Raw genomic sequence first — 25,737 nt, forward strand, 5'->3', positions numbered from 1 at the left:
AGCTGAGCATGCCTGCATTGTACACAAGCAACTGGTAAAAATTCTCCTGGCTTCTGCAAAGGAGGAGGAACCTGAAGACACAAAGTAGGGCAGCACTATGCATCTGAATAATGCAAGACACATTAAACATAATTAACATACAGCAGTTACAGTAAAGCTATTCATTACCCACTGTTTAGAGGCAACAGATTCTTCCTTAATTGTATGCACAAGATGTTAAGTTTCCATCAAGTTCAGCCAAGTTTGTTGTTCTGGGTTTTGCTGCTATCGTTTCAAATAAAAAGAACAAATACAATACAGTCAGGTTTCCAGCAAAGCACAAATACAGATCTATTGAAGTGAAGCCATCCAAAAGTGTTGTTTTCACAGTTTGTGAGTCTGGCACACCCAGACTCCATTGAACCAAATAGACTGGAATCTTAAACAAAATACAAGACATGTTTAGAGGGAGGATATACAGAGATTTATTTAATCAGGTTTACTATTTACAGTTGAGATCACTTTCACATACTACTTGGCTACTCTACATAGCTACATTGTTTCCAAACCAATTGAAGGCCTACAGTCTAACAGTTCACTCAACACATAAAACGCTCTTCATAGAAAAATGAAATATTTCATTATACAACAGTAGTGCATACATTATACTCCTGAAAAGCCAGCTTGCATTTTAAACCACTAATGTTTGAAAGACTGAATCTATGAAGGTCAAAACTGCAGTCACATAATCCTAAAATTGGTTAGGTTGTTTTTGTTTTTTGTTTTTTTTTTTTTTTTTTTTTTTGTTGTTGTTTTCTCTTACAATTTCTTTATATATAAAGCATACTGGACTTAAGTGTTTCTCTCTTTTTTAAAAGTGACACTGGTGAGGGGCAGGATTAAAACATTTTTTCTTCTCAAATTAAGTACAGCTGGCTTCCTTTGTACAACTTTGGCCAGAAATATTCCACATAGTGAAGGTTTAAGACATCCTCTCTATATGCAAGAATCAGCCAGTTAATGCTTAGAGGTAATCTACCAACAGTAGGCACACATCCTTTGACTTTCATATCGATCAAATCACACTTAACTTGCAAATGGCTCTGAAATTAGAAAGTTTACTAGCATACTAAAACATTTAGATACATGAATAGCTGGCTAAAACAGTGGAAGTCACGGGTAATTATATGGGCTTGTGTAAAGCTGCTGTTCTGCCCATCACCAGTGCACAGTGTGGCTGCCCTCATGTCTGAAAGGTGTGCTTGGACTAAGCTTGGGGCAAGAAAGCTGTGGAGATCATCCTGGCCCATTCACCTTCCACAGAAGTGGGGAAGATTGACCTGCATGTTCAAATTCTCTTCTAGGCATAGGTTCCACCAGCAATGAGAAGCTCGTAGGCAGGATCCCGACTCCTCCTACATAGAACTATACAGGCACACAACATGCCCAGAAGCTAGGGAGAAAAAACAGAGAACAAGCCTGAGTACAAGCAAGGTACTGAGAGACTCAGCCTCAGTGCAGACTATCAGCATGCTTTGAGATTGTAATTAACAGCAATGGCAACAAAAACTCTTCCTGAAAGAGCCTTGGTTCCTGCTGCAAGCTTCAGCCTCATTTTCTTTACAAGATTATCATGGACATAGAAAACAAAACTTTTTTGATCAGCCACCTGTATTCTGCCTCAATAATTCACATTCAGATGGAAGAAACCCCTACTGTTTTTTAATGCGAGGTACAGATTTTTAGCTACCATATCTGGTATGGAAAATCCAAGTGCAATTCAAATGCATCAGCAATAACTATTCAATCTTTCCCCAAACCAATTTTGTACAAAAATTCACTGGCTGTATATACATGTGCCCGTTGTAAATAAATACCAGCCACAGAAGCTGTGTCTTTGCTCCCTTCAGTTGCCTATCTATTAATAGTTCTGTGCTGTCACTGTGGTTGGGACCAGGGAATTATTACACACTGAAACATCCCCATGGTAACTGAAACACGAACATACCAGAAATTACTTGTGTGCAGAAAAGACTAAGTTGTTCATAAATTTCAAGCCTTGCAAAAATACTCTTCTCAGTCTTTTAATTTTGAAGCAATTGCTGAAGGTTAAATTTGTTGACTATAGGCTAACAGAGGTAAGGAACTTTAGTTGCATAACAAAATAATCTGTTCAGAGGAGACTGTGCAGCCAGCACAGACAATGCTGCAAAATTCACCAAATGGTGAGAGAAACAATTATTCTTGCAAGTTTACAGGGTATCACCCAAGTTGCAGCCATGTACTGAAGTTTACATTCTATCTGCCTTTCAGTTAGCCCACAGACAATTTTGCTGAGAACTGGGCCAAGTACATACTTGAATTCTGTATGGCAAAGACAAAGATGTCAGAACTTGTATCTTGAATTTCAGGAAATAAATAATAGAACAGTTTGAACAGAAGGGTACAAGCAGCCACACTGCCATTGCAAGCATGCATCAGAAACACTGGGCCAGGGCCAGAAAGGATTATAACTGAGCTGCATTTTGGGGCAGACCTGTTCATCAACCTGTAAACTCCAAGACTAAGAATAATGCCTTTTCTTGAGATTCACCTCAGTTTCATAAGATACACTTTTTTCTGACATAAAAAATATTGTCATAGTAACTATGGTTGTGAAAAAGACTTTAATTTTCACTACATAAATACACTCCATTGTTCAAACAGACAAAGTATTGCTTTAACAACCAAAGTTTTAAGAAGGACAATTAAAGCTGTATCTTCCCTTCAGGAGACTGAGCACAGATCTCACCAAATTTGAAGTTGCACAGCTGAAGTAGTCTGGGTCTGAATAGTTCAGCATGACTGTCTACAGTACTGTAAGTACATCCTTGTAACATTGAAATACCAAGGGAACCCTATTTTCACAAGGCTGTTTGCAAAAGATTATTTACCTTCAAACATACAATCCAGCTCAAAAGCTGCTTTTGAACACAAAAGTGCTTACGTTGTCAGACTCAACAGATAAGTTTTCCGAATTCAAATGCTATTAAGAGCACTAAAGTAACTTTGAAATTAGTTTTGAAGTCTCCTGAGATTCAGCATATGTACTGCATTGCTCAGAGACCATAACATAGGCACAGTCTGAAAATATGTCATTAATGCAGCAAGTCTGACAGTTGATGAGCAGTCAAAATTTCAATTTTATAAATATGTTTGGGAGACAGTTCTAGTCTTTCTTTTTCTCCTTAAAATTTAATAAATACTAACATACACATTAGTTTTATTTCCTCAGTGACTTTTTATGACCAGGGTAACTGTAACAAGGTTCATGGAAGGGTCTGCAGTTTAGACTTCTTTGTTTGTTTAAGTCCAAAACTCAAGAAATATTCAAGACACATAGCAAAGCTCAGTTGCATATGAACAGAGCACATTGTCAAAAACCTTGTGGATCTCCTAGGTGATCCTGACATTATTTGTACATCATGAAGCATAGTTAATCTTATGTACCTCTAAAACAGCATGAAGAATGAGCTGTTTAAAAATCGGAAATGAAACACTATGCAAACTCTTCAAGTGTTAAATGCCATCACAGAACATTTGTGATACTTAATACCTAGATAATTAAGTTTTCACAAAATAATTTACCATTTACATCAGAGTGGATTACTGCATGTAACACTGACTGTTCAGCTCTAACAGAACATACATCCATATAGCAGTGGGAAGTTCTGTGTCAAAGGGTAGTATCTGTATGTGCATACCTGTAATTATCTGTACTATAGTTTAGACCTAATTTGAAAGAATTTAATAAAGAACATTCTCTTACCTGAATAGCAGCAAATGCTAGTGCTGCCCAGATGACATACATCATGATCTCCTGAAGCTTCTTTACAACCAGAGCCTCACACCCCTGGAACAAGGATTCTTATGTTTCAATCTGGCAACCATATTTCAGACATGCCAAAAAACCCCAAAAGCATCACATAGGGCAGAAAGATAATGCTAATACTAAGAAAAGTAAACAGATGCAAATTACTTGCAGATAAAAGAGGAGAGAGAGGATTAACCACATCTATTTTCTCTTAAAGCAAATACACCCAAGATCTTATTTTTCCCAAAGAAAATGTATTGTCAGCAAAAGCTGACAATGTGGCTGTGTCAGTTCACACTGTGGCTGCCTTACCTCTGAATAAAGGTCCATGGGGTGAGTCAAACTGCCAGTGCAATTGCTGAGGGATGCTTTGCAACAGCTGAGGGGCACACTGTTGTTTTTAGTTTGTTTGAACCAGACAGTATTCTCCCAGTCTGAATAGTTATGGATCCCACAGCAGCACAGCTGGAAAATCAGACAGGTAAAGAATTCAATTCTAACTGCAAGACGAAGAGGACAAGTATATTATCTTCCACTGCAGAAAAATACTTAAGTGCCATATATCTGAATACAAGCACAGATTGACAGATAGCTCATTATATAAAAATTTAGCTCCACATCAGCAATATAATAATATTAATGTTAACCAAGTTAATACATTCACTATCCATTCAGCCATTTCCTAGATTTGTCAGAATGGAGGAAGGCCATCTACACAAGCAGCAGAGCAACAGCATCTGTGTTTCAAGGACAGAAAGGAGTGGAAAATTTTGTGTCTCACCTGCCTCTGTACATAGTCAATAGCACGACTGGCTGCATCGGGATTTGTCCCATTGTATCCATTGTAGACTTTCTGAATGCTGTGATCAACTTCATCCTCCACCTAGGAAGGGGGAGGAAAGTACCTGTATTAGCTCACCAGCAGAAGTAGCACAGGTTAGGTAACATCAGTTTCCTTCCAGTTACAGCATTTCAGGAAACCAAGTGAACTCCCCATCATCTGAAGTCAGCATAATTCAGTGGTTCAGCTTACTAAAGTTTGAACCTTACTTTTGCAAAGATGTCGTCAGCTTGCAGCTAAGGGAGAAGGAAAATCCAGGCAGCTACCTTTCAGATTTTAGGCAAAGTAGCTTTGCACTGTCTCTCAAAAAAGGAACGTGCTTTTCCTGTGACACTGGCAGCAGACATTTCATGAAGTTAAGGGCTCTCCACAAGAGCATGCACTCGCCTTTCTACTTCAAGGTTCCAAACCAAAACAAGTATAACCATCTGGGATAACTCATTCCCCTTGGGACTACAAGGATCAAGCTCTGCTCAGCCCCAGTCTCCCAGGGTAACACATTGCGTACAGCAACATTTGCTGCAATAGGTCTTATAACTACTGCAAGTGAGTCAAGATGCTGTCAAGTACACGTTAGAAATGGATGCCACTCAAGAACCACCACTTGCCCCCTCAAAAGGCATTCTATGATGCCTAGTTTGGAGGAACTCTTACTAGAACCTTCTAAGTACTATATTTTACTGTAAACTATTACTTAAATACACAGTTTAGTGTAGATTTTGTGCAATTTTAAGATTAGCTCTGATTTGACTCTTTTTCTATCACACTCAACAGGATGTGCAAGGAATGTAATTTTAGGACTGAGCACTAAGCATTGCATATTTTTCAGATTTGAAAGCTACAGTAGGAAGGTCTTGTCAACACATCCTTCCTTTAAATACTTTAATAGAAGAATTTTCTGCAGCAACAGCACAAGCTGAATTCCACCACCCACCCCTCCTCAAGAATGCTGCCTATTTCAAGATAGGTATGCATAAACATCAATTTAGCCTGCATAGGTGACTTGTTTCAGACCAGTTTAAAATCAATTGTTTGATGATTTAGCTAATTTGATTTACAACACCAATTCATAACAAAACAGCTGTTCAGTTTATACATTTTAAAATAATTTATATACATTTTAAAGTAATTTATTTCAGTGCTTGTTACTGTATCATTTGGCTTCTGGTTCAATCAGGGCAACATTATGCCTGAAAACCATGCAAATTCCATAAAACCCAAAGCAAAATCACGGGCTCTAGTTAACTAGCAGGTTTAATGAAAAATGAAGAGTGAACCCCTCCACCCAGAGGAAAAAAAGCCAGCAGGTCATCAAGCAACCAATCCTGCTTAATCCCTCCTGGCACTTGCAAGAAGCCTGAGTTTCACAGCTAAGGACCAATGCTGGAAGGCCCTGAAGCAGCTCAGTCCATCTCAGCATGGCCTGGGCATGCTTCATATGGTTCTGAAACAGCCTGAACAGCATCAACATAGAGGTTTACAGAGACATGCTGGAAAATTAAGTGATTCTATGATCAACAATGCTATCTTACCAGAGCACTGTGCCAATTCCTTGAGACATTATGCTCAACATTACTTGGTACCAACAGCTGCTATGACTTCAATCTTTCCTTTTGTTTGGAAGTTTGTACAGTGAACACAAAGTATTTCTAAAGTGATTCAGGTACCTTTACAAAAACCAAGACAAGGCTCCCACAGATATATATACACCATGTCAGAAACAACAGACCAAAATCAACAAAGCACAAATGTGACTTATTTATCCTGGAAAAAATAATCAGAAGGGTAAGCAGACTTCCCCTGCCAGCTCACTGGTAATAGATTTATTTCTGTTGCACTTGAAACAGTAGTTTAAGGTGCTAGATACTGCAGGATATTAGAAAATTGCCATTTTTATTAACAAAACCTGCCTGTCCTTCCTTTCCAAAGATTTAAGGTTCAGTTTTCAAATACTGACTTACACAAGACCACGCTGCCCCCAAAACCAGACTACCTTCCCTCTTCTCCCAAGTTCTGGCCCTGCATTACCTAGTGCAGTAAAAACTTTATGGCAGCAAAGCAAGAGAAGAGACAACAAGAACACACAGCTGGGCAAGGAAGATCCATGCAAGATCTGCTTACACCTGCTGTGAATACTGTCTGCTGAAAAAGAGCAAACCCCTTCAAGATGGGAACATGGAAGACAGGAAGATGACTACAGCTTAGTCCAGATCAGGCCCATGGTAATTACAGCACATACTGAAGTACACCTCTGCAAGTACTGGAACAGAGGGAAACCATTCAGATCACAATGTAAGAACCCACTTCCTACTCCCCTGGAATTGCAGTGCTTTCCTCAATGGCTTCTAAGGTCCACTTCCACTACAACTTCAGAATCCCCAATGATCATCTCAGTTCACAGCCAAGACACCAGAAATCAAATGCAGTGCATGACAGAAACAGAATATAAGATCAAGCATGGCCAGTAGAGCACTTCGGTTGAAGCAGCCTATTCTAAGTGTTATGCACCAGGTCTATTCACACAAACACTACAAGGTTCTGTTGTCAGCTGTTTGCTCAAAGCAGCCTTCCCTAGGACCCAAGCAAAACCACCACTTGTACTTCCAAGCTGTCTCCCCATTTGTTCCAGGATAACAGGAGAAAGCAAGGAGGAGAGAATGCTGAACCAGTGAGACCTGTGTTGTTCACAGGACACAAAAGGCCATAGAAAGATAAATGGTACTGTAGTTCAGCTTGCTGAACTACACGATATCCCTGAGTGGCCTACACTGCAAACATGCTCCACGTCACAGCTAAAATGCCTTCTGTTTTTTTCAGTTTGTATTTCCCCCCCTCCCCTCCAGAATTTAGATATAGACACATCAAAAGCCAGTAAACTATGCAAATTAGAAATTTCTTCAAGCTACATTGTGGCATCTCTAATACCACGCAGTATATTTCTACCATATATTATGCTAGTAGAAACACATCTAATTTCATTTTTCTGGTCCTGTTTCTTAATTCCATTAAACAAACAGTGGGAAAAGCTGTAATTTGTTTAGCTATAATCCCTGTAAACAATCTGTGTAAAGCTAGAAATTATACATTACCACATTCAATATATTTAATTTTATTATTATGCAGTTAGTTTGCACAAAAAAAATGACAACATTGAAGTTATTGCATATCCAAAAAATATGCCCTATGTTCAAACATTGTGTAGCCTAAATCATTCACAAAGTCAAAGCATTAAATAAATCAGAAGACCAGCTGGAAAATGTAAAGGTACCAACTACTGTGACTCCCTTCTCCTGTTTAACTGGTAGCGATATGTTCCAGGTAATTTTTCCCCTACAAGACAGCTCTCTGCATTGGTGTTCTAGATTTTAAGGTACTGGTATCACAAATTAATCCACTCAGATGCTTGATTTTTGTTCCCTTAACAAATACCCATTCGCAGTTCCACAGAATTATATTATGGTCAGAGTTCATAACAAAACATTAATTGGAACTGAGAAGTTCTTACCTTTGCTCTGTAAATGTATCCAAGAACCACAACCACAACTTCGGTGATAAAAACCAAGAGCAAGATGATCACAAACTGCAAAATACAATCAAGAGTGTTTATGCAAATAGTTTTACTCGTTTGCCTGATAAGTGTCCATGTAGATTTTTCTATTTAGTTATTTTTGAGGCAAGGTTTTAATTTGATAATTCAATGTGACATTTAAATTGACCAAATGAGCCCAGAATTAATTCAAGACACTTTAGCATTCACAGCTTCACCAAGTAATAAGAAGCTGCCCACTCAGGCAAGTCCAGCTGTCATTGGTACTGAAAATACCATACTGCAGGTCTTTAATCAAGTGTTCCTTTCAATCTTCTTTGTTAGATAAACAGGAATGCCTCATCAAAGAGGCTACCCAGGCAGTTACTTAGAGTGGTAGATGGACTAAGGGAATGTTTCTTCAGATTAAACTCTGTAACAACTGGAGAAGACAGCAAGCTATGCATTTGTCTTGCTACATTTAAGAGCAGTTTTAAAGAAGTCTACACAGCATTCAACAGAAGAACCCTCAAACTCCCCTGTGGGGACAGTTTAGATACCAGCCTCTTCTCTTCCCTACCTAGTTTTCAAGCCAAAATTACAGTTCAAATACTTGGAAACATAGGGCATAAAATACTGCAAACCAAGTGCCCCAAAGAAGTCATGAAGAAAATAATCAGGCATTATGACAACCCTCAGTTAACCTTGATGCAAGACACTTAAAGCAAGAAGGCTCCTGAATCACTTTTCTCTCCTTCCAATTCACTTTTATTTATTGTGGTTGAAAAGCTGAGACTTAAAACCTGTCATGACTTAATCATATGGTTTTACATTTTTTAATGAGATTACCACAGTTCTAAAAAAGGTGAAACAGACACCTTCTGCTGCTGGAACTGTTTAACTTAACACCTTTATTCAGACCAGAAAATTGAAACAAGATGTTCCTAATAAAATTAAGCAGAAAACTTGTGAGGCCATAAAGAAAAGACTAAGTAATATTTCAGGAGTTTATGAAGGGAAAAGGCAGCCAAATATACACCAGGCCAAGCTCTGCACTTACTGTAGCCAGTCCACAGCGACTCTCTCGAATGGTAGCACAGCACCCAATAAGTCCAATAATAAAAAGCAGGGTTCCCACAGCTATGATGATAACAGCTGGGATTAGTGTGTAGACATCTTCAAAGAAGTGATCGTAGTCATCATATGTGATGAACACATAGGCTCCCACGTAGCACAAGATGCCTGCTGCTGCCTACAACAGGCACAAAAACATTGTAAGTTCCTTGGAACACCAAGCCCTTCCTTCCTTCAGCAAGGTAATTGCTTTACCATGAAGTAGTGTTCCTCAGAGATGTTGCCAGTTACTACCTATGACCTGCTGTTAGAATAAAATACGACGTACACATTGTAAACTTTAACCTCTGCTACGGGAAGATGAACTGCTAGAAACAACAGCATTTCTGAAGGGTTCACAGTGCTGGAAAAATCTGATTCCAACCTGAAAGCAGGCGGAAGCAAATACAAATCACCAACTATTAAAAGGCAGAACCAAATACCTAGAGAAATGTTCCACAAACTTGAAAAACTGACGTTCTTAGAAGGATTGTTGTACAAAATGGTCCTTTTTAAACAAAAAGTCAACTTAAAGTTACTGCAAAATAAGCCCAGTAGGATGAATCTGCAACTAGATAAACAGCAAGACAAAGCTCTTACATCCATCTGCCATACATCCCTTACAGTTACAACGATCCCAACACATCAATACCTTCATTATCTTTAAGCTGAGCAGAGCTAGCAAGAGAGACAACTGTTGCTTGAGGAGCCAACTAACTCACGTTTACTTTTAAAATATAACGGTCCTATCAGTTTGTGCTTTACAAATGTCCTTCCTGGCTATCCTCACCACACTTTCTGCAGAATGAAATACCAATTTGCAACGATGGACAATATAATTGGAATGTTTGACGACAGGCTTTTCCAACCTCCCAATACAAGGCTGAGCTAAAACAATGTACTCAGAAGATGCAATGGCCAGGCTATGACCTGGGGAATTTCATTTTGCTGTGAAGGGTAGTGTCCCTATTACAAAGCAATCCATACCCTGGACACAAGAGCTCACTCAGCTGGAATGTGACACTGCAGCTCCAATCTTGCAGGCCAGCTCCAGGGAATGCTCCCTCTCACTGGGGGATTACAACTGCCCCATCCCTGCACTGTGAGGAGGGCAGACACACCAGTACAGCTGCTGCAAGGCTGGATCATGCCACTGTACAAACACTCTGTAATTCAGTCCTGGAAGAGATCATTCAGCCCAGTTGCCAGCACAAAGCAGGGACAACGATGAATTCAGACCAGGCTGCTCATGGCTTTGTCTCCAGTCTTGGAAGTTCTCCCTGGGAAAGGAACAAGACAAGCCACAAGAGGAAAGGCAACCAGGATTTCAGCCCTGTTTGCCACTACACACTAGATGTACTGCAACATTACTGCAACTCCCTTCTATAAAAGAACAGAGCACTACCACCACCAGAATATTCCCTACAGCACTTTGCTACTGAAACACTATTTCCAAGATATTATGAGCCAGCTCAAAAGTATCATCTACATGGATTTCACCTCTCCAGATCTCTGCAGCAAAGGTAATCATGTACTCTGCAGGAATCTTAAAGGCACCCAGGAGGCTTACACTCATCCAATAAAAGGTGCTATGTACATATAAGGGGAGGGAAACCTGAAAAATTCAGTAACAAAGACCAAGAGTAAGACATCTTTTCCAGACAAGAGTGAACAAGCTATTGCAAAAATCACCCCCTTGCACAGAAGATGTTGAAATGCTAATCCATCTGTACAAACCCTGCCATATTAGGTACAACATGGCAAAATGCAGACACACTTTCTGCACACAAAGCAGGGATTCAAAGTAGTGTCACTGAACAATGGAATTACATTAACTGCTGCCTAGCAATGAAGCGTGTGAATGGCAGGCCAGTGATGTAATCTCCCATTTCTAAGAACTAAAATGCTCGTTAGAAATATGGTATGTTACAAGGTGGCAGATGAAAAACCACAGCTGTGGTTGGCATCAGGCACAAAATATATACCACAAAGCTGAAATCAGAACCATTTGTGGACTCCTTTGTCCTTCTTTTGTTGCTATTTAATTGGCTTCCTCCTTGCTTAAGAAAAATCTGGATCATAAGCTGCATAAGCACATACATTTGAAGAATGTATTTGAAGTAAAAGGAGTTCAGCCTTAAAAAAAAAAAAATCAAATCTGTCTACAGGTGTTATCTTTCCTTCCCTACTTCAGGAAATGCACATGCATTTTAAGAAACATTGCTTTTCCAGCCTTTAGACAGATTACAAGCTGCCTGGTTTGAAGCCTTCATTAAATCCCTTCAACACATGGTACAAGAATGACTAATCATCCATGACAGCACTGGGCCTTAGGTTTTGCTTCTGAAAACGCTGATGAACTGGTGTTTCTGAAACAGACACTGCCTCTGTGATGAAGTGACCACACTCTTCAGAATTACTACTGCTATCTCTTCAACAAGTAATCTTCAGGGGGGAAGGTCCTGAGAACAGAGGTACCTGCTGGAGCTTGCACAATGTTTAAAAGCCAAGAAGATTAAAACTCCTTCCCCATGTATCACAGTGGAACACTGTTTTGGAACAGCTACAGGATTCAGTCTATCACAGAACAATGAAAACAGCAACACTACAAGGTATCACAACCACTGGACACAGTGTTTATTTCAGCCTGCTCTAAATCAGGAAGGGGGAGGTCTCTGAAGTGTTTTAGCTGGGATGAGAAAAAGTGCTCTTGAAGCAATCCTTTTTGCTCATCTTTTGATGATTTTCTCTTACTACCTTCCAGCCTGCATCACTGAATAGTGTTAGGAGTGGATAAGAGGAGTCAATTTGGGTGAAACTAAGGCAGAAGACAAGCACAGTTCCTGTGCTGATTTCTCAGAGGTGCTCAGTCAATGGGACTGCACTGACCCGAAGTCCCTTCCCCTTCAGATCTCAGCACTTCCAATACACGGTCTCGGCACACAGTACAGTGACATCCACTGATATAAATAACATACAAACATTGTGACAGACAAGACAGTTTTAACCATACAAAGCATACAGTCTGTGTTGACCAGGGCTGCACCAGTTAAATGCACATTCATTACCTGCTGCAAACCAAGTACAAAGTCGAATACATGTGCTTTTTAAAGGGGAAAAAAAAAACCCAAACCAATTCTCCCCTACCCAAAACCAAACAACCCACCCCAAACCACACAAAATAGTACCATGTGCTTAAACCATCTCAAATTAGGAATCATCTACGGAATCCAAAGTCTGTATAGTCATAAGGATAACTTAAAAAAAAAAAAAAATTTAAAAATCCAGATCTCAATGCTTACCATCCTGCAGAGTAAACAAAAAATCTGCAGTCTGAACTTGCTTAAGTCAAAGACAATCGAATATAAAGCTACGGTGTTTGCAATCATGTATCTCCTATCACTAAATGGAAATCAAATATATGAACTGCATGCAGTTCAAACAAGTCTTTGATAAACAGGGCGTGAAGGAAGAATTCTCCAACTTAATCCGCTCAATGCTCTGAATAGAGATGGCAGCATTTCCTGAATCTGTGCCAGGTCACATGCAAGTTCTAGGGACATGGCTGGTTATTCAGCATTCACACATCCTTGTACAGCTGTCTGCATCTAACTCGTAGTTCTGAACCTGGAGCAGCACACTCTTACTTTACAATGAATTAACCTTTACAAACACTGATATAAAAGTACAGTCAACAAAGACAGCTTGTTGCAAAAGGCTTGAGCAATTCAACATCCTTTTCATCAGAAGCAAGTTTCAAAGACACATAGACCTCTCACAGTTCAGAAAAAGATTGATTTTATTGCTTCAGCTGGAACCTCCATGGAGTTATTAACAGCTCAACAATTATGCAAAGAAATGGAGGGAAAACTGGAAGAGCCAATGACACAATGATCAACATCACTCATCACATTCTAGGAAAGCTCAGGTAAAACCTGAGGTTCTTTGAGTAGTCTTTGGGCCGCTGTAACACAGCCTCATAAGCTCAGGGCTATGTCACAAAGTCATATTTCACCTCTCACAAGCCCTGAGGTATACAAGGCTGTACACTGGCTAGCTGCATCTTGAAACAGTTTCAGGGATTTAGCTTGCTCATCTGTTTTCCAAGTAGGCTGCAACGCCCCAAGAACTGTTTTCATGTTTTCAGAAATGCTCACACACTGCAGCTGTTTGAAAGTCAAAATTGTGGCTACCTAAGATGATGAGTGTAAGACACTTAAACTTGTTCCGCTGATCATTTATTTATCAACCATGGACACTGCAGCTTCATTTACAAGCAAATGCTTCCTTACACTGCCCTGATCATGTTACTGCCCAAGAGATCTGTTCAACACTTGTATGTTCATGCTTTTACTCTTCACCTTGCTAAAGAATTCTCTTCACTTTGGGACCCTAATAGAACACGTAGCACTGAACTTCTGAATTTCATTCGTGCTACTGTTTCAACTAACTCAGCTAAAGAATAGTATTTGTCCCTTTAGAATCTATGTTTTATTCACCGTTTTAACAAGAACACATACTCTCTGAACAAGAAAATGAAGGTAGCAGCAAAGTACTCTATCTTAGGAGACACACCTGATGCTTAATGAGGCAAGAGGAGTATTTCACATTTTTTCTAAGGACACCTACTTATAATCCTACTGCTGCCAGCTTTGCCACTGCTGATTGGTAAATGCTGATAGCAACACAGACACCACTCTAAACCAATTATTCATTCCACTATGGAAATACCTTTCATGCATGGGATTGTTAACTACACCCATGATATATTCTGACAGGCTACCTACATCATCCTTGACAAAAAGAACCAAAGGAAAAATTAAGAAAAAAACCTTCTACACTAACAGACTCTCAGCTTTTCTGTCTGGATTCTGTCCTAGGACCATTTCCCCAACATGTCTATTACTTCCCTCATATTAAATATAAGAGTATCTTTATTTTCACTGCCTAATGCATTTTTTAAAAGAACAAAACACACACCCACTCCAGAATAGATTTTTGAGAATCTACAATTATATCAGCTTCATCCTTTCTAACAGTTGCTTTTGTCCATGCATACCAACTCCAGCCAATTTTCTACCCACAGGCAGGAAACACTGGTATTGTGGTCTGCCTTCAGATTTTTTGGCTTCTTAGAACAGTACCTGAACAAGTGGGGTTTTTTTGACATTTCCCCATTATTTGACTTCCAGGGTATTTCCGACATTTTTGGTTCTTTCCAACACTAGAGTACTCATAGCCTGGTTACTGTCATAAAAAGAAAGGGATGAAAAAACTTCTTCCTTTTAGCTTTCTGTTCTTCCAAAATTTATTTCCTTAACCTCAAAGGCCTAACAGGATCTCTCTGAGGTTTATTTATCTTACAATCTCTTCAGCACTTCACTGCTGTGTATCTCTCTCTCCGCTTCCCTCCCAAACCCACACCCATACCTGGTATTTTCTCTGCTTCCTGATATTGATGCACAACCAGCTTAGAACCCAACGGTTTCCTGACACTCTTCTCTTTGTTCTCATCAGTAATAATTTCACTTGAACACTGTGCTATAACTGTCTTATAAAATCTTTTGGGAGAAGACAGACAGCAATTCCATTCAACTCCATAACACAGTTAAAACTGTCTTAAAGGCTTATAAAACAAGCAAGCTCTGTAAAATTCAAACAAGCCAGACTGCTCTGTCTGCATTAGCCACATTCAGTTCTCTAACACCATGCCCAAACACCTCAAATTCCAAGGCTTTTTGGGCTAAAGCAAAAGGCTGAGCTCGGCTGCTTTTGCAACCAGATTACATATCTGAAGTGCCACTAATCGCAAGTCGTAGTGCATCTGCATCTTCTACCTCTTTAGAAGCCAAGTTAACAATACAGCCATTCTTTTACACCTATTTAGTCACCTGGGCGGTAACTTGAGCTGGTGCTCTACTGTTCCCAGATTCCCTGCTCTGCAGAACAATAATGATCACGCTGCACTTCAAAATTCACCAGGTAAAGTGATATTACAAATTCCTTGTACTATTCAAAGGCATCACATTTAGCTTTGAAACGTGGTTTTACTAGGTATTGTATCTTTTAAGATCATGACCAGATGCAAAAAATCCTGAAAAATCTCAGGCAAAGTCCTGAAACTCATCCTTGTAAAGAAACATGAATGACACTACCATGTTGCTTAAAAACAAATCAAAGCACTTATTATTAACATTCAGGACCTGGCACTTGTTTGCTATCTGAGAATTCATATTCAAATACCGTTAGAAAAATCACTCAGAGGTCACAACACTTCAGAGTTTTAAATCCCTTAAAAAAAAAAAAAAACAAAAAACAAAAAGATCTATTTTTTTTAATGCACAGGATTCCAAACCATTACACAAACCTGAAGGACAGACACATTTGCTTCACACCACCTCCGCAGCAGAAGCAGAAAACATTCCATTTTTACATCCAGGAACAACTGCCTTTCAAGACAGAAGGGCTTTGGCCATGTAATCTCTGCAAAGTTACCTTTGGGATCATAAATCTGTTAAGAGTCTTTGATCACCAAAGAACTCTCAAGTTGTTTGCTTTAAAGTCCAGAACAGTAACTATACTCAAGCTCACAAAAAACTAGATGAATTACTGGGTTTATTGATATGTGTAAGAGAAAGTGAGCTCTATTCTTCCTTTCTACTACTAAATTTGAATGAATTTTCCCATTGCTTCATTTTATTTGTCTTTTTCTACCAGAAATCCCCTAACACGTTACATACACATTGAATGCTGCAGCTGCTATAGAAAATCCTCCATTTCCCATACTCTGGTCATTGCACTGTAGTGAGCAGAGATTTGCAGAAACTATTTGTGCTCTACAGAAGTAGAGACCTGAGAATTCTTTGAACAACCATAGCAAGAATTTTTTTTATAACAGCTTAGTCAAATGAACTCTCAAAGTAATGACTTCCGGCCAGCTAAATACTACAAAGAACAACTTAAATAGTTTACAACTACTGGCTTGAAAGTATTGTAGAAGCAGAGTTCATTCTTTTTCCCTACGGAGAAGGACACAGAGTGTGAAAGATAAAAACCTCAAGCGCAGGGTATCTGGCACTATTTTAGCAGAGCAGGCTGTCAAAGCACATAGATTTTTTTTTTTTCTGGGAATATAAAATAGACAGATTCCCTTTTCTGAAGCAGGACCGCATAGAATTCTGAATACTTTATCATTCTATCCTATGAACTAAACTAAGTCTGAAAACATTTCCTAAGTATTTTTGTCTTCATTTTATCTTCAAACTGCTTTCAACTGAATTATGCAAGTCACAGCATGAATCCTTAAATTAAGGGTACACAAATAAACACATATGACAGCAGTCTTTAGGTACTTGTTCCAGGTAAATATATGTTTTCCTCCTTCACAATTATGCAGGCTTTAGATTTAGTAGGTTTCCTGAATAACATGCTATTCTCAAGTACGTTTTTTTTTTTTTTGGGGGGGGGGGGGTGTGCAGGCAATTAGTCATTATCAACATGTCATCAAGATAACAAAAAATTCTTGCTGATTATGAAGATATATGTACTAAAAGATACATTATTTCTAAGCTGTGCTGTCTTTCACATCAGAATTACTTTCTATGCAGTCCCCTTCTTTAACAGACTCAGCATCCCCTGAATGAATTCATCAGCTGATCAAATAAATCTTGTGCAAACTTAAGGTAGAGGTCAGCTGAAGGATTGGCTTTCCTTTGTCATTTGTCATATCTACTCAAAAATTAACTCACAGCAATGAGAGGCTAAGAAACATATTAATCAGATCAGTATTCCCTAGTCCAAGGAGGGCAAGTTTTAACTGATACTTCATATCAACACATTTCTGCGTAAAGTATTTTTGACCTCCAGTACCCTTTGACAAATTATCCAAAACTCAAGCACGCGTTCCACACAAAACTTACATTCTGCTACTGTTTATGACTACCAGTCATAATATTGTTTTTTTACAGAACTGTATTTTAAAGGCAATACGGGCACCTGCAGAAAATGCACTCAATGCTCAACACTCCTACAAATACAACTCAGCTGAAGAGCCAAAAATACCACACAAATAATGTGGAAAGGTGAGTTAAGTGCATTCAGCTTTCTACATTATAAACCAGTACCTGCCCTGCTTTTAGACAGCTCCCACAGGCCGTTTTCTTTAAAAAATAAAAATCATGCAGTATTACCAACATGCAGGAAAGTACAGTTAATGTAAGAATTTTATACAGTAGAAAAGTTTTCACAAGATAATAAACAACTTTTTATAGTGTCAACTAAAATTTAACAAGCAGCACAAGACTCTTGAGAATGAGATGAACTTGTAATAAGTGAAATCAGTAGCTGTAGATGGTAAGTGGTTGTCACTGTCAGCAAAGCCTGATCTGCCTCTTTTAGACTTGAAAGAACTCTGTAGGAGTTAAAACCAGGACTCCAAAGCATAACAAGCACATCACTGCTACTTCTTCACACCACTGATAATTTTCTGAGTACCTCAGTCATAAGACAGATATAAAATCCCTCTGTACATTCACATCCTCCCACAAGTAAGAGACCCACAGGGCGAGGGAGGAAGTTAAAACCCACTGTGTAGCCACAACTCTATTCCTAGAGGTGACCATGAAGATAGTGGTAACACAGAAGACTGGTATGTGAAACCTTAAAGAGAGAGTAAATTTACAAAGCAGTTAAAGGAGATTTCACAGTTACTTGTCCAATTATTGGCATTTGTCTATTGTAAAGTCTCGGGAAATCCAAATTATTAATTATCAATATTGGAACTACATAAGGATGACAAGCAAAAGACTTCTGTTAACAGCACAGAAGCACTCACATTGCCAACTAGATGGGCACCAAATGTTAACATACACAGCTCAGTCAACAAATGAACTATTGACTCTAGCTTGTGAAAGAAAGGAAAACCACTGATTCTGTAACTCTCACTTGCAAGAAAGTCTGCCTCATTCTACATGCAGCTGATGACCTGCAAGGCTGTTCCAACACAAGCAACCTAGTCACTTATCTGCCAAAAAGCTATCAGCACAAGCTAACTTCTTAGGCTGGAAGTGGTTTACGGAATACAATTCTGATGACATTTTAATTTGATGTTAAGTATATCTTATCTAAATACAATCTGTCAACTTTAAATTAAGCCAAGTTTGTCTCAAAAGTAATCAAAAATTGTAAAGTGCAAACTTCACATTACACAAAATAACTTTGACCTCACCACTGTATGAGGTAAGTAATTGCAAACCCCAACACGCAATTAAATCAGTAAATGCAGCAGACAACAAACAATACTGAGCTTTTGGAGTGGGCGAGAAACTGCACACAAAACCTGTGCTCATTTACTCCAAACAGAGCTTCATTTGTATCAGCAACCACAGAAAAACCTACTTCAAGGTGCCATCAAGAAGGCAACTCCCAAAAACCTTGCCCAGTCAAAAACTTTCAACTATGACTTGCAACTATGCATGTAACAAAAAGCCGCACCCAACAAAGGAGATTCCAACCTTGGGGCTGTACTTACAAATTGATGTCACTACTTTTTACTTTAAAGATAAAGAATGGAGCCTGGTCACCTCAGCCACAATTACGGACTTCTAATCCACACCACTAAAGGCCAAATATGCCTCACCTTCACTGCTCCTCTCCCAGAACCAGCTGTATAGGCGAATGCCGGTAAGAACGCACAGATACGCATTTCCCCTGACCACGACTCATTTCCAGGCACTCTTAAGGAGCATTCCTTTGTAAAAATTCAGACGAGAATAGTCATCCCGTAATGCTAGTAAGATTTTATATGACTTTCAACAGTAAATGAAGCAGCTATATGTAGCTACACTTTCATGTTCCAACAGCTTGTTACCCACTATTTTTCAAAGATGAAATCGCTCAACAGCTGCGACAACAGATACTCTGTTACTGGAGCTAGGATCAGAGCAGGAAAAATGCAGTACCTGAACGCATAAAGGAAATTCTTAAAAATCTGCAGATCACTCTTCAATTTGATTTCATTAATTTAAGAGTTACGCTGTTCTGACAAGCCGATTATTACAGTGAACACAATGCCAAGCCAGAGCCTGTACGTCCATCCTGAAAAGGGTCATTTACAGCAACCTACTGTCCCCCTTCTGCAAGCTTTTACCTTACTGTCACGGTGGCTGTGGGAGGTTTCAGCGATGCATAAATATTACAATGCTAACGTGGCTAGTAGAATACGTGAAGCATAACTACACGAAGTGCTAAGTCCTGATTTTGTGTTACCAGCAGCAGCAAGAACACGGCGCTTCACGCTCAGCGTTTGGGATGTCCCGCAGCGGACGGCCAAACCCAAGACCGCCACAAGAGCGCTACAAAAACTGAACTGGCTACACAAATCGAACTGCCAGAGTCCTGAGAAGCTCAATAATACAACAGAGAGAAGCCGTACACAAGGCTATCCGCTTACACAAGAGCCACCACCCAAGATCCCTAAAGCTCGTTAAACCTCCAATACCAGGCTCAGCTCCCCCCACCCTGGGTCTCGGCGGAAGGGCCGCGAGGAAAGGGACTGAGCCCAGCACTGACCCCCCACACCCCGCCAAGGGGCTCAGAGAGCCCGTTAAACACAAGGAGTTTAAATACTTAAATACGAACTGAACCCGTGCGGGAACGGAGTGGGGAAGCTTCCGGCTCCTGAGCGAGGCCCGCAGCGCTCTCGGGGCCAGGCTCCAACCTGGAAGCCCGGAGCAGCCGACCCCGGCGAGGCGCGCCGGACTCACCCAGAAGATGAGGTTGAGGAAGACGAGGACGGTCTTGGAGGAGGTGATGCCGCACTGCCCCATGGCGCCGCAGAGCCCCGGCCCGGCCCGGCCCCGCTTCCCCTCAGCGCCGCCGCACGTGACCGCCCGGCCGCGCGGGCAGCCTAAGATGGCGGCCGCTCGCCTCACGTGGCACCAGGGGGCGGGGGCACCTAAGATGGCGAACCGCTCCCCCTGAAAGCGACCCCGCCCTCAGGAGGCGCCGAGGGTAGGAGGTGTGATGGTGCGGTACCGTGACGGGGTGGCAGTCGCTGCTCTCCGGCCAGGGAGCAGCATGTAGCAAACAGCCTCTGCTTCCTGTTCAGCACCTGAAGCGATAATTTCCCGACGAGTTTACAGTCCTAAAACAGGTATCAAAGAACTCTGAACGTTCGCATCTCACCACAAAAAGCTGCCCCGTAAAGCCGGTGACATCTTCGGGAGACCTTCGGCTGGTGAGGGAGGTGAAAAGGCGCTCGATTGTCGCCCGAGGGGTGGTTTGATGGAGGGACTACCCTTAGGGCACTGAAGGGCCGTGAGGGCAGGAGAGCTGAGCAGCCGGCAGGGACAGCATGAGGGGTTCCGTGAGGAGAACATCCAGCATTTTACAGCCTGGACGTTCGTCTGGTGTGGAGAAGGAATGGTCCCAGTGAAGTAAGAGACTGTGGCTCGTGTTGCAGAACCTCACAAGCTGGGAGGAAAATGCGCGTGATGCTAATCGTTGGGTGTTTTGGACACATCCAAAGAGGGCGGCATTTTCCAGCGAAGAGCAAAGAAAAAGTTAAGAAATTAAAAACATGCCTGGTTTCTAGAAGCAGTAACACCAATCCAGGATTTGCTGCCCAATTTATACATAAGGTTTTTTTTTTTCACCACGGCCAGGATCCAACCCTTCATTGTAAGGGCCTTTTTTCCTGTCTCACTAATCAAACCAAGCCCTTGCTCCCTGTTTTGTTCATGCACCAGGGTATCTTCCTTCTCCATCTTCCTCTCACTCTCCTCCTCTCTAATCCTCTGCTTTTCCTAGAAATGCCTGTCTCCTGGGCTGCTCTCCCTTGTTTCCTGAGTTTGTTCTTGGTCCTTTCCCAGCAGATTTGCTTCTCAGGTGGGAACAAAACTACCCATGTCATTGAAGGCCTTAACATTTTGACAATTGGTCCTGTAAAGGCAGACAAGTAACAATCAGTTATATTCCACTGTTCTGTTTCCATAGTAGCAAAGTTAGTTCTTTTTCTTCCTACATTTTGGGGAGTTATATCCAGACCCAGTTCTGGATGCCATGGAGATACTAAGTCTTTTTTCAGCTTTCATTTCAAGTCCTTATATGCTCATGGATGAAACTTCCCCATCTTGCAAGTGTTGTCAGACTGTTTTCTGCACTAAAAATTAATTTATATACCCAGAAGATATGCTTAAAGTCGGTTGCACAATTAATGAGGTTTTACACTGCATTTATGGCTTTAAGGGTGTGATCGTGTCTTGTAATTTCTGCTCTTTAGTGTGCTGTTTATATGTGCTTTATATTACAATTCTGTGACGTGGTATTTTTAAGAGCCTATATAGATGATACTATCAAAAAAGCCATTAAAAGTTGATAGAAATAAAGCCTTTTTAAGAGGAATTTGATAGGGAAAGGATCAATACTGTTTAAAAACCTGCAGAAATATTTTAGTGCAATGCTGTTATACAATGGCAACGTTGAAATTAACAGTCTCATCTGATTTTCTGTATTAATTTCCTCTGCCCTCACAGGTAGTGAAAAATAGATATATCTCAGATAAATTTTTATAGATTCATAGGAACTGGTCTTCAATAGAGACTCTTGGGGTTCTTTTTTGCTTTTAACAACTGGCAAGGAAGGGCCAGTACTTCATGCTTGGAGGGGAGCCAAGGGCCTGTGGTGGGGCTGCAGGTTTCTGCATGCAGGGAACACCAGGGAGAGTGGGGAGAGAGGAGCAGGGGGGAGACTGCAGCGCCTTGGGTTGGCACAGGGTTTGTGTGGGCTGCACTCACACTGCCTGGAAGATAAAGTGTTCCTCTAAGTGTTCCTCTAAGCATGGCTCCTGAAAAAACATATAAATACAGCAGTGCCTGGCATTCTTCTTTGCAGTGCTGCCTTGCTGCTCTCATGCACAGAGAGATGGCTGGTGGTGGGGTCTTTGCAGGCTCTTGTGCAGGGAAACACTCTTGGTTCTTTGGAGAATACATGCAGAACTTTTGGGTGTCATCAGTCCGTGACTTCAAATCCACAGACTCTGGCTGGGATAAGGTGTGGGCCTGTGTTGGCAGCTCATGCTGAGCGTGGCATACCAGCCAAAGGACATTGAGGGGAAAAGTGGGACGAATAATAAGATGCCATCGTAAATTGCCCCTCCTCCTTACATGGGAATGTAGGCAGGGAATTCTAGCTCGCTGCCTTTGCAGAGAGGAGGAAGGATGGGTGGCTTGCTGAAGTGAGGTGAGGCAAGGCAATTCCCAGGAGAGCAGGCAGGAAAGCAGGTTGTAACAAGGACTGTGAACACTGGCTGAAGTTTTAGTACCTGGCTTGATTGAGTTGGATTGAACTGTCTCCAGCACAGCTTTGTTGCTCAGATTTCCTCCTTTCTTGATGTGGACAGGTAGCTTGACTGACAAGATGTGCTTTTGTTTTTAACACAGTTTAAACCTCTTTGAAATTCCTCCGAGAATATTAATTGAGCATTTCACTGCTTGTGACTGTCATCACAGCAATATTTTCAGAAAGATGTACCAGAAATAAATCCAAGGATATCCTGTACTTCCACGACCTCTGAGAGAGGGAGAGGATCAAAGGCTGGGATGGGTGCAGGGCAAGAGTGGCCCAAAGGTCTCAAATGCAGAATGTGAGCCAGCAAGATGCACATTTGTGACCTCACCAGGGCTCAGTCTCTGGCTCTCAGTGCATCGTGGCACACACTGGGCAGCTTGGCTGGGTGCCTGGTTAAGGTAAGTGGCTGCAGAAGCTGTTTTGCAGACTCAGAAAAGCAAAGACAAATGTGCAAACAAATACGATGATGATGATGATGATGATGATGATGTAGTTTGACCTGCAGTTTAATTACGCCCAGTTCAACTCTCAGATTTTTTTAAACACTAGGAATTAAAGTCTGTGGACACCGTGGACTTTGCGTTGGTGCAATTGAGTCTGGGCTGTCATAAATCACTCATCCAGCAAGGCCTGTAGACAATTCCACAGCAGAAGTAATTTTTGTTAGCAGGCATGCATTACAAAAGTAAACGTGTATTCTTGCTTTTGGGACAAACAATTTAGCAAATGTTATAAAAATGAGTTAACTCGATTTGAATCAATCAGGTAGTAAAGAATAATCTCACGCTTTTTCTCCAGCTCCTGAGAAGGTAATCATAAGCTTCTTTGAAGTGTGTAATAGCCTGGAAAGGTCCATGAACTCTGAAGGATGCATAGTAAAAATGACTGATTACCTGACAAACATTTTCCCAGTCAATCTTTTCCAACATTTGGAAGTACAGTTAGAAAATGAGAGCACCCATATCAGAGTATTGTAAACCAGTGAGTAGAGGGGGGAAGTGGGACTGTGAGTGTAAAGCAGTGAGGGCAGCGGTGTTGAAATCCAGTCTGCCAAGTCTTCTGGAGCAGGAGAGATCTCTTACCACTTTGATCCCACCCACCTGATTTTGTGGTTCCCAGGAATGCCAGTCATGACTTGCAATCCATTAATTGCTCTTCACTGTAAATAAATTATCTCATAGGAGTCACTCTGGGCATTTCTTCACTTTTTGATGGGCTTGAGCACTGTGAACATCTTGGTAGTTATCAAATGTTGGAAGCAAGGTACATTTTATTGCTGCTGAAGGGATGCAAAAGGAATGAGGAGCACCTTAAGGACTGAGGAACGGGGAAAAAAATAGCTTGAGATTAGTTCATTATATTTTCTTTATCTCTTTATCATCTGACTTAACCTCCTACATGAAATACAATTTTCTATAATAAAGACCTATATACGCTGCATTTAAATACAATTTTCAATTAATATATCCCTATTCAAATACATAAAGGATGTTTGTGTGCTCTAACCTATTCTATATTTAGTTCTATATTTATATTTGATAGCAGTCGTGTTATGCTAAGGGTTGGCATGCTGGAGGGAGACCTTTCAGATTTGAGAAGCACCACAGAAAAAGAGTTTGGAGTTAAAAGTCTGATGTTAGGCAAACTCTGAAACAATTCTGCATATAGATCCAAAGGGCTGATGTAATAAATCAAAACACAAGATATGAGAAGTTCTGTTTAGAGACACGTCACTGGCATTGGCAGTTTCCCCAGAGGTACATTAGCATTGCTTCTGTTGAGAAATAGGCGTAGATTGGCCTCAAAGCTCACTCAGATGCTGGAGAGGAGCTCAATCCGTGTAATTGGATAAATAATAAAATAATCCATTCTATGCTGTAAGAAAAAGTGAGAAATCACTGCTCTGTCCATCCTGTTCTTTGGAGTCTTTTATACCAAACTACAAATAGCGCCCTCTCTCTCCTCACTCCCCCATCATTACATTTTCTGCACGAGTTCTCTGCCAGCTCCACTCAGCTCAGTTTCCAGGATCTGTATCCTGGAAAATGGCCTCTGTGTTCCATGGCTTTTCCCGTGGCAGCAAAGCTGCTTCTAAATCCCTTCTGTCTGCACTGCCCTACAATCTCTCCACTGCACCAAGGCACTGTTGGAGAAGAAGTTGACACTGTTTATTCACAAACAGCTGGTCACTGCTGAAGAAGGGACTGGGGTGGGGACTTCTGAAATCAGACCTGCTGGAAAGGAAAGCTGTGTGAAATCTCAGAGCATCCTGTGATGAGATTTCCCTTTCTGCAGCAGTGTCAGCTTCAGCAGCCTTGTGCTGGCTTTTCCATTCTCCCTAACCCTTCTTTGCATGACAGTAGGAAAGGTACTGCTAGAAGTATTTTTGTAACCATGGAGACCAAGCGGAGGCAGCAGATTAGGGGAAAAAATAACTTGGGAAAAAAGAAGGTTGTATTTTTAACCTGTGTTTTTATCCAATCTGTTCACTGGATGTCCTCAGGAGAATGTGCACCAGCCTGCCTGTCAGGGCCATGCACAGGCAACAATGAACAGTGGGCAGGTGTGGACTTTGCTTTCAGCAAAAATGCTCTTGAGAGTTCACCTTCCAAGAACCTTAAAGTGTTTCACCTTACTTGGTCATCACTTGCTGTTTGTTTGCTGTTTTGTTTTGTTTTTTTTTTTTTCCCTCCAAAATTCAACTGTTAAGATAATTTTCTATAAACTTTGGTGCTTTTTGGGCAGTGCCATGCCTGTGCTTGTTCATGCCCTGTATTCCTGTATTGCCTTTTCCCTTTTGCAGCACCCACTTCAAGCCAATTCACAATTCTCTCACTGTAGCTATTTATGTTTGTGTCTTACCTACTAAGAAAGTGTTTCACAAAGAAAACTGATGAACAAGAAAATTTTAAAGCTGATGTAAGTGTAGTAAGTCAGTGACAGGCAGAAAGTCAAATTTTAAAAAACAGGCTTCCTGTGTAAGTACTGTATGATGAATGTGCATCGAATATGCATGTGCTTGTGTTCCTGTCACATGATGGGTAGGACTTCATTTTGGTGGTGTGGTGGCTCACCCTG

General features: G+C 40.8%; 1 protein-coding gene across 2 annotated transcripts; it reads right to left on the bottom strand.

Moving 5' to 3' along the window:
• Nucleotides 1-745: 745 nt before the first annotated feature.
• TSPAN3 (tetraspanin 3) lies at nt 746-20,199 on the bottom strand. Of its 2 annotated transcripts, XM_062501202.1 has the most exons (7): nt 20,076-20,199; nt 9,260-9,451; nt 8,179-8,253; nt 4,614-4,715; nt 4,145-4,297; nt 3,788-3,871; nt 746-1,432 (listed from the first exon to the last, which is right to left on the bottom strand). In XM_062501202.1, the coding sequence occupies exons 1-7, from the start codon at nt 20,136-20,138 to the stop codon at nt 1,340-1,342; spliced, it is 762 nt and encodes a 253-aa protein (XP_062357186.1). In that variant the 5' UTR covers nt 20,139-20,199; the 3' UTR covers nt 746-1,339. The 2 variants fall into 2 exon arrangements, with proteins under 2 accessions (XP_062357186.1, XP_062357187.1); XM_062501203.1 differs by lacking the exon at nt 8,179-8,253 and having other exon boundaries at nt 20,076-20,188.
• Between the last annotated feature and the right edge of the window lie 5,538 nt (nt 20,200-25,737).

The sequence above is a fragment of the Cinclus cinclus genome, chromosome 13 (genome assembly GCF_963662255.1).
Source record: "Cinclus cinclus chromosome 13, bCinCin1.1, whole genome shotgun sequence".
Lineage (NCBI taxonomy): Eukaryota > Metazoa > Chordata > Aves > Passeriformes > Cinclidae > Cinclus > Cinclus cinclus.

Coding starts and splice junctions, on each gene's coding strand:
- TSPAN3 (XM_062501202.1), bottom strand. CDS start 20,138: ATGGGGCAGTGCGGCATCACCTCCTCCAAGACCGTCCTCGTCTTCCTC. Junction 4,716..8,178: donor GATACATTTACAGAGCAAAG/GTAAGAACTTCT, acceptor CCCCCTTCCTAG/GTGGAGGATGAAGTTGATCA. Junction 3,872..4,144: donor CCATGGACCTTTATTCAGAG/GTAAGGCAGCCA, acceptor TCCTTGTTCCAG/GGGTGTGAGGCTCTGGTTGT.